This window comes from Microcebus murinus, chromosome 24, assembly GCF_040939455.1.
Source record: "Microcebus murinus isolate Inina chromosome 24, M.murinus_Inina_mat1.0, whole genome shotgun sequence".
In the NCBI taxonomy this organism is placed as follows: Eukaryota; Metazoa; Chordata; class Mammalia; order Primates; family Cheirogaleidae; genus Microcebus; species Microcebus murinus.
Genome location: NC_134127.1, coordinates 16,009,963 through 16,029,513, shown reverse-complemented (window position 1 = coordinate 16,029,513; position 19,551 = coordinate 16,009,963). Strand labels below are relative to the sequence as shown.

Below are 19,551 nucleotides of genomic sequence, written 5' to 3'. Positions count from 1 at the left end.
TGAGGTGACGAAGGCCCCAATTATCCTGATTTGCACATTACACATTGTATGCTTGGATCAAAACATCACAGGGACCACATAAATATACACAACTATTATATAGACAACACAATTTAAAAAAGTAAAATTAAAAAAAAAGAATTAATGAGAGGAAATGGAAAAAATACATACTAACAACTGTTGTCAGAAAAAATATCTTTGTTGTTTTTGATCTCAAAGGAAGGGGATACATCTAAATGATCTGGGATAGATTGAGTCAAGAATTAAAATCTGAATCAATTTCAGCACCTAAAAATACAGACTCTTCAGCATGCTGCTGTTAGCCTCCGAGGGACCAGCTACACAGTTCAAGACAGCCATTGCTCTTCAAAGACTCAGCAGGGCTTGGGGCTGTAAGTCAAGTTATCCCTGTGTGGGTACATAATTTTACAGATGCCCACCTCACCCCTTTTCTTTCTTTCTTCGTTGGCAAATTGAATTCTATGTTGTTTAAACTGCGATTTGAAACTGTAACCACCGAGTAACTGAAACAGGTGAAAGGTCTATAGTCACAAGTGGGCACATATTTTACCCCGTCTTCATTTAAAATGTTTCTTTCACTGGTGTCGACTGTAACACAGCTGAAACCTGCCACCTAGTGGACCATCTAGTGACATGGCTTTGCTGATGTGAAGGAGGCAAGCATCACAGGAGGCCTGGAACCAACTCCCAGAGCCACCTCGTGGTGGCCCCAGCCTTTGGGGTGGGCAAAGGCTACCTCTGGGTTCTACCGACAGAGCTCTCCTTTCTATTTAGCCCAATGCAATGTTTTAATATTCCAGTGTCCAAAAAGTTAGCCTAAATCAATGTGGAATTCCAACCACTTTCTTTTTTTTCCTCCTCAAATTTGGCTCAGAATAAATAATTCCACCCACTTTCAGTTCAAAGCTAACCCAGCAAGAAATCCATGCACCACTTGGATAAGCATATCCTTTTCATTTGTTTTACATCTTAACTTTAGAAATCAGATTTATTAGTCTAGTCTAGGCTTGTCAAGAGCTTAAAGAAAAAAAAAGCAGACAACAAATCCATCTTCCCTGAAGCTACCCTCATCAGGCCAAGAATGTACTTCGATCTAAATTCACCCCACTAAACACACTACAGGGTCGGGGTTCTAGAGTCAGGCAGCAGCTCTGCCTTGGGGACCAGGAGACCCAAGTTCTAGGACTAACACTGCTACTCACTAGCTAGTCACTTCAGACCAGCCATCTCTCCTCTATGATTCTTGGTTTCCTAATATGTTAAAAAAGAGGGGCTTTTTAGCAAAATAACCACTAAGGTCTCTTTTAGGTCTAAAGTTTGTTGAGCCTATTCCCAGAGTCAATAGGTCACATGACCTCAGGGTCCTGAATTGAGACTCGCTCTAGGCTCAGTGTCCCCAGCAGCATTTGTTCATTCAAATACTCATGCCAAGGCACTGTGCTGGGTATAAGAGAGACACCAGGGAAATAAACAGACACCATCTTTGGTAAGACACTAGGGCCACTGGTGTCGCCGTAGGAAGAAGCGGGAAAATTCAAGAAATAATTAGATAGTAGGGAGGAAGGCGCTCAGAAAAGTTCACCCCAAAATATGACTTCTTGGCATAGAGACTATTTTGTATTAAAGGCCCTCAGAGATCGGCAGGTCTTTTTCCCTCTCTGCCTAAACCAGACAGAGCCCTCAAAAGACCAATTGACTTCCCTTCCCCGTTAGCTCACCATATTGCAGGAAACAGCAAGAACTCAAGCAGATCTGGCCCAAATCATTTTGAATATAATACTTTCTCAGGTTAATTTGATTTGCAAAGAGGCTCATTTACAAGTCAATCTGTTTCCACCATGCATTCACTCTCCATTTATTGCCCCTAATCAGAATTACCTATATTCCTCATGCCCCACCCCCCCAAAGGAAGGTATAAAATTTCTGGACCTCAATGGGATATTGGGTAATCGCTCTGTGATTCTCCCTGTGCACACAGTAAATAAATCTCTTATTAATCTGCATTAACGGTGAGTTGATCTTTCAGTGAATTTTTAGGGAGAAAGGGGAAGTTTGCCCTCACTCCACAGTGTCATTGCTTGGATGTGGAAGTGAAAAGGGGAAGTATCCAAGGTGATTCCTAGCCTCTGGTCAAGGACAACTGGATGGAGTTACTGCCATTCGCTGAACTGACAGACACAGGAGGATGCCCAGGTGTGCAGAAGATTTTATTTAGATGGTTAAGACAGACTCATGAAAGATCCAAGTGACTGTAGTCAGCAGGCAGTTGGGAGTGCTCAATACAAACATTTAACTATAATGTCAGATAAATCGAGGGCATTTGGCAGCATCTAGTTAGAAGAGAAGAGGGCACAGAACCAACATTTAATGTCTGGGAGAGCAGAGGATTCACAGCTGCCGAGACAGACAGAAACCCAAGAGAGAAGACCAGACAAGCACGGCACAGTGGATGCCAAGAGGAGAATGCTGCCATCTGCTGGATGGACTTGGTAGAGCAAGTCACATGGGGATGGAAAAGTGAACTCTGGATTTAGTGCCCTGTTGACCTTGGTAATCAAATGCATGTGGAGTAATGGGGCCAGGTGGAGTAACTGAAGAGTGAACAGGAGGAAGAAGTTAACACAGTGAGAATCACTTCTTCTAGGCACCTGGCTGTGAAGGTAAGAAGAAAGAGGAAGGTGATTGGAGGGATGCATGGAAGTCAAGGCAGAAATTCCCAATTTGGTGGAGACTTACGAAAAGGATCCAGTCAAGGAGGACAGGTTGAAGACCCACAAGATAGGGGATTGAGAATGGAGGTAGGCATGAGAGCCAGGATAGAGCTTTGTCCTTAGTCAGGAGGAGATACCCCCCCCTGCCTTCCACTGTCATTGGCAGAACAGGGAAGGAGTAGACATAAGAGGAAGCCAAGGCAATTGGAGCTCCAATTTCTCAATAAATTAGGTGATAACTCCATTAGCTGAAAGAGAGAGAGAGAGAGATGGAGGAACTCCAAGGTTTAAGAAGAGGAAAAAAGTGAGCTCTCTAGAGTATTCAGCTTTACCAGGCAGAATATCAAGGTGACCAGAGTCAAATGGACACCCCAATGGCCAACTGAGTGGTTTCCTCCTGCAGTACTCAGCAGCCATACATGGGCAAGAGAAAGTAAGTGGAAGGTTCATTTGGGGCTGGAAGTTTCCAAGTGGGAATGAAGGAAGAACAGAGAGCAAAGGAACTTAGGGCAGGTTCAAGAGTTTAATAGAAATCCCAGACCCCAGAAGCTGAAATGAATGGAGAGAGAAGTGAAGACAGAAGAGGGCAGTGTGGATAAAGATGGAAGAAGAGAAGTTGACTGACTCATGGCTCCACGAGGTCAAGCAACAGTGAGGACGGATTCAAGTGGCACAACGCGACAGACATAAAATACATTAATACTCTGTTGTTTGCCTAGCAGATCCTCCCCTCCCCACCTACCTGGAGTGCATGCGTCAACACTAAGTTATGATCTTTAAATGTTGAATGAATGAATGCATGACTAAGAACTGACTTCCATGAACACTAAAGCCCTGGAGGAACCAAAAAATTATTTCCAGTTACCAAGAATTGACTAATAGAAGTACATTGTTGGAAAAGAGGTGTACAAACTATCTTGGATCCTGTATATCAGCAGCCATGTTGGCTGTGCACAATTCCCTCCCTTGTGCTAATCTTGGTCAGAAGTGTTCCAGAAGATCACTTGGATTATGGTGCTTGAGAAATATGCTTTGCCTAGTAACAATTAGTTATGATTTATTAAACACCTACCAATATAATGGGCCAGGCATTGCTTGTAATAGGTAGGTAATATTATATACATATTCCAGATCAGAAAATTGGTTTCTAGGGAAATATCTGATCAAAGATCGCTTTGCTGGTTAGTGGTAAAGGCAGGTTTCAAATCTAGCTGTGCCTCAATCTGGTCTTTCTGTTCCACAACGTGCTCCCTCTTTGGATGTTGGATGGAGAAGTACTCAGCCTGCATTTTCTTTTCCCGTGGAATGAATTCTTATGATAGCTCTGGGGTCACAAGCTCCCCAGGTGCTTTTCCAACAAAGCCACTTCACTTTGGGTCCTTAAAATTTTTTCAAACATGTATCATTTAAATAACATGTAATTATTTTCATAGACATGAAAATTCCTTTAATAGGAAATAACATATTCATCCTTATGATTTGATTGAGGAATTTAGACATTTTCCTTCTCTTACTGTTAGACATATAAATAATCACAGCAAGTGTTTAATGTAAAAATGTTTATAGTTGCACTATTTATGATAGTACAAACTTCTCAAACAGCCATAAACTAGGAACCGGGTAAGAAAACAATATTACACTGATGGAATGCCATATTGCTATTGAAATGATAAATAAGTATACTATAAATAGATCTCTATAAAATCTCTATAAAATTATATGTGAACTTACTGAAATATTGATTTAAAACCATTTTCTCAAATCTCACATTCATAGTTGAGAGGGTCCTTAGAGACCATCTTGTTTTACAGGCTAAGAAACTGAGGCAGCATGCATGCTAAAATACCACCTTGAAAAATCAACAGGAAGAGATGGATATCTTCATCATTCAGTCCTACAGAGATACCAAATTATAATGGGATAACATTAATTTTCCTTTCTCGATATGTTTTAATCATTTACCAAGAAGTTTTATGCCTTGATGAACAAAGCCAAACATATTAATTCATTCATCTATTTGATAAGCATTGACAACATTCCTCCAGCTCTTTGGGAAAAAACAAATGTATAAGCATTTCTCTCTACTTGGGTCCAGTTTCACTTCCTGGGGCTCCACGATTCTCATTAGACCTCTATCTTCTTAGTGAATTGCTCTCCCTGTTGGGCTTTTATAGATTAGTGACAAGGAACATCTCACACCATAGAAGAAGATGATCAGAAGATTAAATTGGAAGCAACATGGTAACATGTGAACTTAGTTCCAGAAAGCCACTGATGTTAGTGAAAACTACAAGGCTTTGTCAGAAAAACACCTGGGAAGCTTCCAACCCCAGAACTATCATAGCGTTAGAAAGAATTCATTCCACAGGAAAAGAAAACGCAGGCGGAATACTTCTCCGTCCAAACACACCGCATTCTGGGAAAGATGTCAAGAGTCCACTTCTTGAATCTCTGGTGTCAAATAAATCATGATTTTTGTTGTTGTTGTTGTTTAATATAGAGTATGACTACATGTTTTTCATATTTTCACATGTTTCCTGAGGTTTTGGGGGGCCCACATCTGTCTTTGCTTATTTATAATGCCCTTATTGTACTTTGAATGAACACTCATGTTAAAAAGTCAAGATTGGGAAAAAAAAAAAAAAAAAAAGGTCAAGATTGGTTTTTTAGGTCTGGACGTTTCAATTCAAGGTTCATGCTCATTTCACTTTGGCTCCTTAAAATGTTTTCAAACATATTTTAATATATAATTTAGCTATGACATTGAAAATACTCTTAGAAAAATACTAAATTGTCAAGTACCAAATCTTCTAAGTTTAAGATACTTTTTGTAAGTCAAAGGCTAAATGTTCAGAATAATTTGAAAAATATATATATGTATATATATACATATATATCAATTCTTTTTTTTTCCCAAAGTGTGAATCTCCCTTTGTTTAATAAGGTCATTTAAAATGTATATGGTAAATCACACATCTGGGTGTATATCCAAAAGAATTGAAAGCAGAATCACAAGGAGACATGTACACAACCATGCTCATTGCAGTATTGTTCACAATTGCCAGAAGTTAGTAGCAACCTAAATGTCCTTCACTGTCTGGAAGGATGGATAAAAACATGTATATACATACAATGAGTACTACTCAGCCTTACACAAAAGGGAAATCCCATTATGTGCTACAATGTGAAAGAACTTTGAGGGCATTATGCTAAGTGAAGCAAACCAAAGATACACAAGGACTCTAACCCATGCACATCCTCTAAGCCCTAGCCAGTGCTCAGGGATCCTCTCACGTAGCCTTTCTCACTCGTCACTGTTGTCATAGCCATCATCTTCACCACTTTTCCTGAATAAGAAGCCCACCAGCCTCCTGAAAGGTGCCCATGCAAACATGAGAAATCTTTGTCCTACCAATTGCATCTGTATCTAAAAAGTCATATTCACAAAAGTAAGACTCATCATGAGCAGTCAAAAAGTTTAAAACTTGTTCAACGTGGTGTCTGGTCAAGTTGCTCATAGGAATCTGTCAGATCAATTCAGTTTCCATTACGATAACTTAAAAAAAACAACGTAAAAGAGTAAGTCCATTATTTTTCACAATTCTTAAATTTCCATCTTTATGCATTACAGTTTTCTATAAAATTTTGGTTTTCAATACATTTTCCTCTTGTCATGTTTTCATATAAAATTATCATGTATTATAGTTTCCTATAAAATGTCACCCTTTCAACCAATGTTGGTAGGATTTGCAGTATTTTTTTAACTGGGCAAAGAAATAAAGTCTATTATAACTTTTGCTCATTGAGTGTCCATTTTTATCATCTATTAAGGTGAAATGGTAGATGTCAGAAACAATGTAATATTTAATGAAGGATCGAAATGAAACTCTTTTCCCAACACAAGCAAAAAAAAAAAAAAAAAAAATTTATTTTTAAATGCTTACCTGAGACGAGAGTCCTTAAAGGTGTCAAGATACGCGGGATAGCTCCATCCGATTTTACTCCCTTTACAGCGAAGCTCTACGGTTTGTCCTGCTGTCAGACTCAGGGTAGCAGCAGGCTTCTGGAAGCGACCTTTATCCATCACTTGGATCATTATAGACTGTGTCTTTGGTGTGGCGTCAGCCGAGTCCCTGTCCTTTATTTTAGGAGTTTTGGGCTTCACCTTTTTGTTGGCAGGTTTGATTCTATTTTCCCCTTGTTCCTTTGGACGTTTGTTCTTGGGAGGGTGTTGGCCAGTAACTGTAGGAACGTGAGGACAGGGCAGTGGGTGACAGCAGTGGCATTCACAGAGCCCTTGATAACCTATAGCAGGTAACTTTTCAACACTTCCCTCCTCCTATGTCAAAATTATTCCCAGTAATAATCATGTAGTGACCACCATTTTCTTGATTCATTCTTTAGTTTTAAAGCAATTAAAAAGAAATCTATTTCAGCATCAAATAAATCATTCAAATTCGGCAAAATATTTTATGAACTAACATTTGTCCTTACAAAAGTTATTATTCCCTGTAGTTCACACACAGTCTCACAATTTCCAAGTGGTCACATACAATGGAAGAACTGAAGGCCCTTGAGTTTGTCTCTGGTCTTTGCAATCTCTCTGTTATCATCGCTCATTTTGCATCTACTATTTAAACGTAGGAATATGTATGTGGTCTTCCAGGGACTGGAGACACGAACCATATTGAAATTGCACTCAAAAGATTTTAAACCACAATGAACTCTCTCTCAACACAAATGCATTGAGGGGAATCTACATTTATTGGGGGCTAACAACATCCATGTATTAATAGAATGGCGTTTACTAAAGAGTAAGTACTAAACATAGGCTAACTTAAAGCCTACATGTAAGTTATTAAAACTCAACAGTAACTGTAGCAATGGTTTAGAACAGGTGTCCTCAAACTACAGCCCAAGGGCCACATGCGGGCCGCCTAGCACATTTATCCGGCCCTCCGGGTGCTTTTGCCAACGCTGCCTGTCCTGCTTAGCAGCCGACTCATCCCGGGCCCACAGTGCACACTCTCCAACGGTCAGTGAACTGGGACAGTGAACTGGCCCCCTGTTGAAAAAGTCTGAAGACCCCTGGTTTAGAACGTAACCAACAAAATATTTTTAGGGGGAGGAGTATCTCATCACCAAAATTGTTGAGTTGCCAGTAAAACAGTGATAATAAGAAGCTGACCGACTTTAAGTTGGTTTGATTATTGTTTCTGTCTTCTCTGCAGACAATGAACCCCTTATTGCCTGCACCCAGGGAAGGCTGCTCCCACTGTCCTGCCCTGGAAGGCCACCGGGCTCCAGAAATCTCAGCCAGGGTCCCCGAAGCCTTGCAGTTGTGTCCACCCAGCAAAGATGAAAAGGGGACTGTCCTCCAGTTTCAGTTTGACCATCTGTCTGCGGAAGCTCAAAGGCCACCTTGATATATGCTCATAGAATCAAAAAATGTCCCAATTTAAAGGATCCTTAGAGATTACTTAAGAAAAGTCCTAATGTTGTAGATTAAAAATAAAGAAAGGAGGCCCTGAAAAGTTAAATCAATTGCACAAAGTCACTCAGCTGGTTAGTGGCAGAATGCAGGAACTTAGGTCTTTAGCCTCAATTCCAAAGTACTCGTTTCACTATATGGAGATAAACATTCTTTACATATTTTAAATAAATACACATACGTTGGCCAATTGAGAGAATTACAGGACACTTGTATAAAATGGGAAAATGTGATAAGAGAAAAATTATAATCAAAAACTCATGCCGGGTGTGGTGGCTTATGCCTGTAATCCCAAAACTTTGGGAAGCTGAAGCAGGAGGATCACTTTGGCCCAGGCATTTGAGATCAGCCTGGGCAACATAGCAAGACCCCATATCTAAAAAGAATTTTTTCAAAAAACTCAGCTGCTTTGGATTCAACTGTGTAATGATGAAACTTGGCTTTGTGTGTTGCCCTTTGACATAAGAGCCACTTAGCCTCCACTCTTGGTTCAGCCTGGGCTGGATTCTAGAACCAATGCTGCTCTTAGGACCTTTCAGCTCAGTGTCAACATCCAGTCCTCACTCTTCAAGCTTCTCTGTCTTCCTCCCGGAGCCCTCTTGGCTCCCTAAGAGCCCATCTCTGGCCCTCTTTTCTGTGACCCCAGATCTGGTTGTGATTTATTTCCTCTCCTAGGTCTGGGTCTCTTATTTCCTTTTCTTCCTCTGCTCCCATTTCTCTGGGTTATGGGCCCTGCCAAGCTTTCTCAGTCCTTCCAGGGAGCAGAGCTGTGTCCTTGAACCCCAGTCTCCAAGGTGGAGTCCTCAGCACCTGCCAGTGAACCTGCTGTCTGCCCAGACTACTGCCAACCCTGTATGTTGGCTTTGGCACCCCTGGTTCTAATGCTAGAAGGGGACAGATAATGGCTCACACACACACACGGTCCCCAGCCTTCTAGAAGGAGCAGCATCGTAACTGCTGGGAACACGTCAGACCAACAAAAATACACTCATTCAGCAACATCAGTTGTGAAGCATAACCCTCAGCTTGACAATAGCACAGAAGTCACATTTTTCTTAAGACAGAAAATAAAAACCTATCATTATGATGTCTAAGTAATTTGTGCCTTATGGCATTAGTCTCACTATGCCTATGAGATTAATGAACCTCCGGATTAATGTCTAATTGGGTGTTTTGTCATGTAACAGGAATTTGAGCTATCAGAAATAACAATCATCATCTGTAAAGCCTATGGAATTAGGCAATCGGTGCTACTTGGCTGACTTCAAAGCTATCAGATCTTGTGTTGCCCCGCTACCCAGGAACATCAGATTAGCTGATTATGGATATTATGCATCCGAATGTTTGCTATTATCCCAGCAAGATAATTTGATCTTTTGACCAAATAGCTCTATCAGTTGATCTAACTATATACTTGGTCCAGCTGCCAGACTAGAGAATGGGGCCACGGTTTGATGACAATGAACCTAAGTTAAAGGAGCCAGCCTAGTGACCCCACAGATAGCCAGACAGTCCTGGGATTGATCCCATGTCTAATTTTTTTAAAAATATGACTCTTTAGCCTATGTAAATTAGTTATTTTCCAATGACTTAAAGAATGTATATTGTAGATAAAAAAGAAAGTCCATTACTATTGCATTTTTGAGACTATTGCACCGTACAGTTTATAGAGAAATAAGTGACAAAATTCACAAACAATTAAATATCACCATTGACTTCAGATCCAGGCCTGCCACTTACTAGCTGTGTGACTTTGGAAAGTTACTTGCCCCCTTCTTTCTTAGCTTCCTCATCTGTAAATTGGGAATGATAGGGTTAGAATAACTCTCTCATGGACTGTTGCAGGAATTAAATAAATGAGTTAATGTTTGAAATGCTGACAACAGTGTCTGAACCACAGTCAGTAGTTGCTATTTGTTTTATGGTTGTCTCATGTGACCTCCACGACAAACCCCCAGTAGAGGCACAGCAGCTATTATGCCTTCTTTTTATGTTTATAGATGCCAAGTGTCTCACCCTTGGTCATTAAAAAGATATTAAAAAAAAATCAGGGAGGAAGAGGAGGCAAGGGCAATATATGTAACCTTAACATTTGTACCCCCACAATATGCTGGGGAAAAAAAAATAAGAAAAAAAAAATAAGACTCTCTGACTCCAAGTCTACAGCTTTCTCTGGTTCATGCCGTTGGCTCCCGATTCACCTAGAGATTAGCATATTGTTGCAGTTTCACTTTATTTGCACACATCTCTGTTTGATAGGACGAGGAGTTCCAAGTCAAACATTACTTGATGCTGGGGATGAGAGCCCAGCCTCCCTGGAAGGGGTGGAGAAGCTGTCCCCAGACATACATTAGAATCCCCAAGTAGGAGATGCTGGTCAAATGCTCATCCCCAAAAATGAATGAAGAAATGTTACAAAGCAAGAAGGAAAAAGGAACCATGAATATTCAGCGGCAGCTGAGAATTACAATCAAACCTTCCCTCTTAAAAATGATCTATTAACTTCTCTTATTCCATAGAGCTGTGGAAGAGAATAAATCCATCAGAAGAATCATTGACTGCTGCTTCGATGAGGCTTCCATGTTAAACACTCATTAGTATCAAAGAGCTAGAGCTGTTTGGTTTTTCCTCTCTAATTAATGGGCAGTTACGGGAAAAGGCCAGCCCTGAAGGTAGCATCCAAATAACCATACCATACATTTCCTAAGCAGCTCTACTGTTTCCCAAGTAGTTACATAAACAGAGACATCCCCTCTCAATTTTCTATTCTCCAGAAACACCCCATAGGAATGCACACACTTTCCCAAGAACAAAGCTGAGAAGGTGGGAAGTTGACACTAGGAGATGAAAATGCAGAAAGATGAGAGTCCTTCCTTTCTTTCCCCATTGCCTTTGAGAACCCCACTCCAAAAACTCTCCTGCCACTTCTAAAGCATCATTTTCTGACCACTCCTCTCTCTCCAAATGACCTCAAGCGGTCCTGTGGATGGCTCTTGCAGCAATTCTGCACTGAAAGCTGCCCTAGGTCCCGTCCTGACTCTGCCACTCAACTCTAGATCTGAATATTCTGTCACTTACTCAGCACAGCTGCTTGGAAGACCAGTAGGCATCGCAAATTTAGCGTGTCCGAAACTGACCTCTGGATGCCTCTTCACAAGGATCCTCCCAGACACCTCCCATCAGGCCCCAGCACCAACCCTGGGGAGCATATGGCAACTCTGGTTCACCCAGTTACTCAGGACAAAAACCTCGGTCTGCCTCCTTTTCTTTCTCCCCTAAACCACAGCTAATCCGGCAGGAAATCCTTTTGGCTTCCCCTTGAAAACAGACTTTGAACCCAGCCTCTTCTCCCTCTCCTACCAGTGTGGACCAAGTCACTCACTCTTCACCCAGACTGTTAAACCATCTGCAAAGTAGCTCCCAGCTTCCACGCTAGCACGCTTACTGTCTTAGGACATTTGCACTGCTATCAAGGAACACCTGAGGCTGGGTCATTGAATTAAAAAAAAAATCGTTTATGTAGCTCATGGTTCTGCTGGTTGGAAGGTTCAAGATTGGGCATCTGGCAATAGCCTCCTCTCATGGCAGAAGGTGAAGGAGAACTGGTGTGTGCAGAGATCACAGGGCGAGAGAGGAAGCAGAGGAGAGACGCCAAGCTCTTTTTAACAACCAGCTCTCTAGGAAGCTAACAAAGGACTCACTGACCCAGAGGGAGAGCTTTCATCTATTCACGAGGGATCTGCCCCCACTACCCAGACACCTCCCATCAGGCCCCAGCTCCAACACTGGGGATCAAATTTCAATGTGAGGTTTGGAGAGGGTCAAATATCCAAACCAAAGCTATTGCACCCCTACCCCCCAAAAAACTCATGCCCTTTTCACATTTTTTTGTGTGTGTTTGCAAAATACAATCATCCCTTCCCCATAGTCCCAAAAGTCTTAACTTATTCCAGCATCCACTCAGAAGTCTGAAAGTCTCATCTGAGACTCAAGGTAAGTTCCTTACAGCTGTGATCCTGTAAGATCAAAAGCAAGTTATTTACTTCCAACATGCAATGGTGGAACAGACATGTAGTCAACATGCCCATTCCAAAAGGGAGGAACAGACCAAAATAAAGGAATGACAAGCCCCATGCAATTCCAAAACTCAGCAGGGCAGATATTAAATCTCAAAGCTCCAAAATAATCTCCTTTGACTCCTAGTCCCACATCCTGGGCACACTGGTGACAGTGGGTTCCCAATGCCCCAGCAGCCCCTCCCCTAGCTTTGTTGGGCACAGTTCATTCAGTTGCTCTCGTAAGTCAAATACTTGTGACTTTTCCAGGCGGAATGTGCACACTGCCGGGGGCTCTATAATTTTGAGCTCCCTGCAGCACCCCCATTCCCATAGCTCCACTAGGCAGTACCCCAGTAGGGACTCTCTATAGTGCCTCCTCCTCTGCCACAAGCTTCTGCCTGGAACCCAGGCTTTTAATACCTCCCCCACTCTTGTATCCTGGGCACCTGATGACTTAACACCACGTGGAAATCACCAAAGCTTTGGAGCAGTGACCAGAGAGCAGTACCTGGCTCCTTTGAGCTGAGGTTGCAGCCAAAATGCAACAAGCAGCATCCCAAAGTGGCCCCCGAAACCATTCTGTCCTCCTAGGCTTCTGAGCCTATTGTGGGAGTGGCTTCTAGAAGGTTCCTGGAATGCCCGCGGGACCTTTTCCCATTGTCTTGCCTGCCCGTACCTGGATCCCTTTTAGCCACACTGATCTCTTTAACAAGCAGCCTCTCAGCTGCACCCTCCAATTCCTCTCCTAAAAAAAAAATGCTCTTTCATTTTCTACCACCTGGCCTGGCTTCCAATTTTCCACACTTTGACTCCCTGCTTCCCTTTTATTTGTGAATTCCACCTTGAGGCCATTTATTTGCTGCCAGTTATTCTTCATCATAAGCTTTTAAAAGTAGCCACGCCCACCATTTCTTGAGTGCTTTGCTGCTCAGAAATTTCTTCCACCAGATATCCTAGGTCTACACTCTTCAATTCCAGGGCATGGACACAGGGCAGCCAAGGTCTTTGGCTCCAGTTCCCAATACGTTCTTCATTTCCACCTGAGATCTCAGCAGCGTGCCCTTCACTGTCCATATTTCTATCAGCATTTTGGTCACAACCACTTAACTAGTCTCTAAGAGGTTCCAAACTTTCCCTCATCTTCCTGTCTTCCTCCAAGCTCTCCAAACTCTTCCAACCTCGGCCCATTACCCAGTTCCAAAGCTGCTCCCACTTTTCAGTTATCTTTATAGCAATACCCAGTGCTCGGTACCAATTTTCTATCTTAGCCTGTTTTGTGCTGCTGTAAAGGAATACCCGGAGCTAGGTTGTTTATAAAGAAAAGAGATTTATTTGGCTCTCAGTTCTGCAGGCTTGTGGGGTAATTGAAGATTCTGGCCCCAATCCCGTATTGGGGGCCTGAAAAGGAGCAAGCAAGCTGCAGGTTGAGGTGCTCAGGTGAAATGAGGAAACACAGCTAACAAAAAATAAAATAAATAGAAAGAAAAGAAAGACTGGCAACACAGCCCCTCTGCCCACCTCCTGCAGGGGCTGAGACCCTGCCAACCTTTCTGGAAAAATGCCCTGCCATCCCTGGTGACACACACTGGATCCCCAAGTTAGTGTTTGTTTGTACTTGCCTATTGAATCACTTGCTGTTTCTGGGTACGGCCTGGAGGATTGCCGGATTGGCCAGCCATCACTGGAGCCCTGGCATGGAAGCTTCCCGAATAAACGCATGTCTCTTTTCTCTGGTCCTTTGGTGCCAGTTCATATTATGTGGAGGCTTTAAAGGGCCTTCATCGGCGGAACAAGGCTGTACAAGAAGCCGGGTGCTGGCATCTGCTTCTGGCGAGGGCTTCGGGAAGCTTCTACTCGGGGCGGAAGGGGAGTGGGCTGTGCAGAGATCACATGGCAAGAGAGGAAGTAGGGGGCAGGTGCCGCCCGGATCTTTTTAATGACCAGCTCTTGCCTGGAACTAATAGAACTCACTCACCCTCGACGGAGGGATTAATCTATTCATGGGGAATCCGCCCCCACGATCCAAACACCTGCCACTGCCAACAGCACGCATTCGAGATAAAATGTCAACCTGAGATTCTGGAAGGACACGGCACAGCACCCTCACTCCCTTCGTCAATCCCCTATCCACGTCTTACCCTGTGTTCTCGGTTGGTTTTGGCCACTAAAAGGATACATGGATGTCCTAACCCCCAGCACCTGTGCACATGACCTTCTTTGGAAGGAAATAGGGTTTTTGCAGATGTACTCAGATGAAGTCATTGGGGTAGGCTCTCATCCAATATGATTAATGTCCTTCTAAGAAGAGAAGGGACACATATGAAGAGTAAAAGGCCATGCATGTGACGATAGACACACAGGGAGAAGATGGCCAGGTGGCAACAGAGGCAGAGATTGGAGTGATTCAGTTGCAAGCCAAGGGACGACAAAGGTTCCTGGTGGTGGTGGCAGGAGAGGCAGGGAAGGATTCCATCCTGAGTCGCAGAAGCAGCCTGGCCCTGATTTTGATTTGGGACTTCAAGCCTCCAGCCTGGGAGAAAACAATCTCCTGTTGTTTTAAGCCTCCCGGTTCACAGCAGTAAGAAACTAATACACCCTGATGAATGATTCTTCAAGCCACTTAGCATTTCCTGAAATGATGTCTTTGTTTATTATCTGGTCTTTTCATTTGGTCATACGCACCACAAAGAAAGGGTTTTACAACCTTCTCCCGGAAAAACCAACACACCTGAGGACTCTTTGCCCTCCTCTGATCACCCAGCTCTCCCTGCCTCTCGCCCTTAAACGTTTTTGTCTCTAGGGATCAGAGATTATATTGTACCTGAAACATACAGGCAAAGCTCCCAAATGCTTCCAACCCTTCATGATTTGCACTCATACAAAATGAGGAATTTTATAATTCTTTTTTCCTTATAAAGATTTCTGAACTAATTTTTACTCCTTTTTTTATACTTATAATTGTATTTCTAATTTTTACTCTTTTTCCAAGGAATAAACTAAGACACAAATGTGAGACAGGATCTTGATTAGAGAATCACTATCATTTGTCTCTGTCCTTATCTTTCCAGAGATCTGGCTGTACTGCCCTCCTACCATAATGAATCTCTTCAGTCCTCCCAAAAAGAAAACGCTTTCATAAGATGCAAAATAAACCCGTGTTAAGAATGAAGAATAAATTAGCACAGATCAAGGGTCTGGTATCATTCAACAAAACAGCAGTAACAAATTGATATTTATGCTTCAACATTTGCTCCTGACATTGAATAAAAATATGTAGGTAATCAAAGGTTGGTAAGTGCCTGTGATTTTTATATTTTTTAGCAGCACTATATCAATAAACTCAATGGTACATAGTCCATATAAATGCTGAATGTTAGGTGCTGTGATCAATGTCTGACTTCAAGTGAGATCTTGGGCTATTTATTGACTTTTCATGCCTTAGTTTCATGCCACGGAATATTAAATGCCCTTCCAGCTTTCACTCTTCCCCAAGGAGAAAGGACATTACTTCCACAAATTTCAAGCATTTTAGAAGACAAGGCAAAATTCACTGGGTTAGGACAGATGTCCACCCCCATCTGCACTTGCAAAGAAGTCTTTTTCTTCTAGAATGCTCTCTCCTAGACCCAATGACAAAAAACGGAAAGGCAGTGGGACAAGTTGACTTGTGGGCTTTGGGTTTGCAGTTTGGGCTTTGGGTTAGCCTGGCAGGCAGCATGTTACCAACCTGCCAATTTAGAGGCTGGCCCTGGAAAGGTAATCTGCTCTCATTGGCTGTGCCTCTCCCCAACTCACCACACAACTCCAAACAGGAAAAACATTCTTACCAGGTTTAGGAAAATTGTTACATAATTTCATGTAGCACGATGTTTATTTTTATCCATAAATAGTCTATACCTATATGTGTACTTTCAAAAACAAAATCACAGTGCTTTTATCACACCTAAAACTTATCAATTATTTCTTATAAAATATTCAGTCTCTGTTCCACTTTCTCTGATTGTCTCCTAAATGCTTAGTGTTCGCATGAATTACATTTTAAACAGATGCTAATGTATTTAGGCAGCTGTCTGTCATCATTCACATGGTCTGGGTGCACATCGGCTGGGAAGGATTGGGAGGCAGAAGCTGAAGTCGCTTCCTGAGCCTCCTTGGGTATAAACAAGTGAATGGATGATTTGCAATGATTTTTGTCTGGCCATCTTCTGCCTTATTCAAAAACGATACTGAATACCGCATTTCCCCCATGTCAGCAATCATATACAAGGACCTGCCAGGAGCATTTTAATGCTGCATTTTACAAACTGAACTCACGCCAACTTCTCTCTGAGCACCTAATTAAGTATTATCCCCACCCCCCAAAAGTAGAAGCGCTGCCTGCAGTTTATTAAGCAGGGCTCTAGGCTTAAGATTCTCTCACGCTCAAATTCAAGTTCCACAACCATCGTGGCCTTTGCAAGCTAGAATGTGGTATTTTTTTGGCAAATGCTTGGAGTTTCATAGGAAAGGAAGGAGCTGGGCAGGATGGAGGAGTGGATAAAATGGGAGCCAGGTTAAGCTGGCTCCAGGGTGAGGTTGCATAACAGCAAAAAGCTGCATTCCCACCAAATCTATGCAAAAACTGTAGAGGAGGAATTTCAAGAGGTCTGAGGACACCAGGATGTGCCCAGATGAAATATGTACAGTACGAAAACACTGGTTGATTAAATAATGGAGCAAACAAAACAACTAAATGCTGACAGTAATATAACATGTACAACAGTAACAAGCACAGACACACACATAAAAATGCATAAAAATAAATCCTGACCCTGTGGTTATGAGTCTACACAACAGGGTGGACCCAGGCCAGGCACACGTTCAAAAATGCGCAGTGGTGCACATTCCCATATTGTTGTACTAAAACAAAAACAAAAACAATAAAAAAAAAAAAACACAAGCAGAAAAAAAATCCCAAAACACCCCAAAAAAGTTTTCCCCTTTTCCCGTCCAATCAGATATGAAATGTAACCAGCTGTGGGGTTTTGATTCGTTTTGAAGTTTAATACATAGAAATTCTGGATGGAAGACCTAGGAAGATCTCGCAGGAGTCCAAGCCTGAGGTGGTATTAAGGAAACACGCTCAGGACTGCGAAGGGGGAGTGGAAGTCATCTGGAATTTGGCCAAGCAATCCGCAGTTGCCTTGCTTAGGTGGCAGCCGCCCTGGGCAGCAGAGGTCCCGGGCCACGCGGCGCGCGCGGGGGGAAGCGACCCGCCGCTCCCGGGCCACTTCCCAGACTGACACGTTGACACTGGGGGCTGGACCAGGCGCCGGCTGGGGACGCGCGGTGCCCGCGGAGCCAGGGCTTTGCGGGAGCGCAAAGGGGTCCTGGGGGGCTCCCAAGGATCTGGGTAGCTGCCACCTCCCCTAGAGGGCTCTCTGGGGAGGTGGGGGGGACGGGGTGGCGGGAGGAAAGGAGACCCCCCCCAGGAGGGGGCAGGTGCACCGGGCTGCGAGTGGCGCCGCGGGGCAGAGCCACCGAAGGCCAAAAGTTGGAGGAGGAGCTGGCAGGAGGGCGGCCGGGGCTGGGGGTCCCGGGGGCCCCTCGCCCAGAGTCACTCACCATCCTCCAGCGCTCCGTGCAGCAGCAGCAGCCCAAGCAGCAGCCAGAGCTTCATCTTCGGGCGCGGGGCGCGGGGCCGGGCGGGGACACGGGGACAGGCGGCGGGCGAGGGGCGGGCGCCTGGGACGCCACAGCTCGAGGATTCGGTTTCCCGGGGAGGAACACAGTTTGGGGGGAAAAGTTGGAATTTTTTTTTTTTTTTAATTCCCTTTGTGATATGACCTCTCCTGCCCCCTGGCGGAGCCGGGTGCGCAGCGCTTTTTCCAAGCGCAGGGAGGAAGGGCTGGGAGCGAAATGTGACTTAAAATAGTACAACAGTCACTACTGAATTTCTCTGACGCTCGGCGTTTTGCTTTTTTTTTTTTTTCCTTCACCAAGTTTATCAAGTTCAAGAAGGCCCGGTGCCATCCTGCGGGTCACATGGAACCATGACTGTCAGAAGGTCACCAGCGCTCGCCCCACCTGCTCAAGCAGAGCCTTTAGTGCCCTGTAAAAAGTGTCCCCTAACTGTTACATTGCTGTTCGCTCGCAGTCCTCCCTCTCATTTGCGCTCAGCTACAGGACCGTCGGCCCCGGTGGTTCTTGCTGCTCCTATGGGTTGGCCACGGATGGGCTCTGCACCCGGCCCTGTACCTGGTGGCCAGGTTGCAAGGACAAATTCATGACGGGAGTCAAGTGGGAAATTGGACCTTACACATAGTCTGGGTTGTGGTGGGGCAGAGGATCTAGTCATTCACATGTCATTCACGTGTCATTCGTGTGTATTCGCCCAAGTAAGAAGTGTCCCATGTCATTGCCATCTTTGACAACAAGCATTACGATTAAATAGCATTCAAAATAACAGGAGGGGACCCAAGGGCAGAGGTGCTGCAGGTCATTATAAACTGGTGCTTCTCAGCCACATCATGTAGGGGGACCCAAGAATGCCACACTCCCTGTTGCCAGCTCTAAACCCATCGTTGCCACTCGTGTTGCGGTGAGACAACGGTTAGTTGCCTGGGAATAAAGGCGACCAAGGTTCAAGTCTTGACAACTGCGACAAGCTCTCAACTCACTTGACCGTCTGGGTTTTAGAGTCTCTCAAGGTGGAACTAGACAATTATTTCAGCTGACATCTACTGGGTGTTTGGTATCATGGCTGTGAAGGGCAAGACACCCTCCAGCGTGGCTCCTTTTAAGGAGCAGACACCAGCCTGGTGACAAGCATTTAGACCACTGCAATGAGATGTGTGTTGCCTTCTGGGGGGAATTCTGAACAGAGAACTTGGGGAACACACACAGAAGTGGCTCAGTCTGCCTGGGCTGAGATCCCTTTCTATTCTGACTCCATGAGTGACCGCTCCGTTCTCACGTGGTGTTGGAGCCCTGGGTTCAGTCTAGACGCCTCCTTTTCCTCCCTCTCTCCTCCCTGCTGACTGTGCACCAAGTTCACCCTTTTTTGCCATAACTACTGAGCTCTTCCCTGCCCTGGCTCAGGGCTCCTCTCTCATCAATCAGTAGAGTGGCCGCGGGTCCTGATTGGTCTCCCTGCCCCTCCTTCTTGCTCGAAATCCAGTCTGTCTTTAGCAATTAGATCTATTTGCAAATGAAACCCTAGAAAGCCTCACCCTACTCAAACCCTTCAAAGGCTCAGATTCTAGAGAGTTTGGGCGCCTGCCCTCTCTGG

General features: G+C 43.9%; 1 protein-coding gene across 2 annotated transcripts in view; it reads right to left on the bottom strand.

The window, feature by feature from the left end:
- The window catches only part of PDGFRL (platelet derived growth factor receptor like), a 45,585-nt gene extending 27,512 nt beyond the window's left edge, over window positions 1–18,073 (bottom strand). Inside the window, exons 1-2 of one of the 2 annotated variants that reach the window (XM_012785008.2) lie at window positions 17,886–18,073; window positions 6,677–6,974 (exon numbers count right to left, since the gene is read on the bottom strand). In XM_012785008.2, the coding sequence (XP_012640462.2) occupies window positions 6,677–6,974; window positions 17,886–17,940 (353 nt within the window). In that variant the 5' untranslated portion in view covers window positions 17,941–18,073. Of the gene's footprint in view, window positions 1–6,676; window positions 6,975–13,900; window positions 14,149–17,885 lie in introns of those variants that run through there. The other variant, XM_075997109.1, reaches the window with a different exon arrangement.
- Between the last annotated feature and the right edge of the window lie 1,478 nt (window positions 18,074–19,551).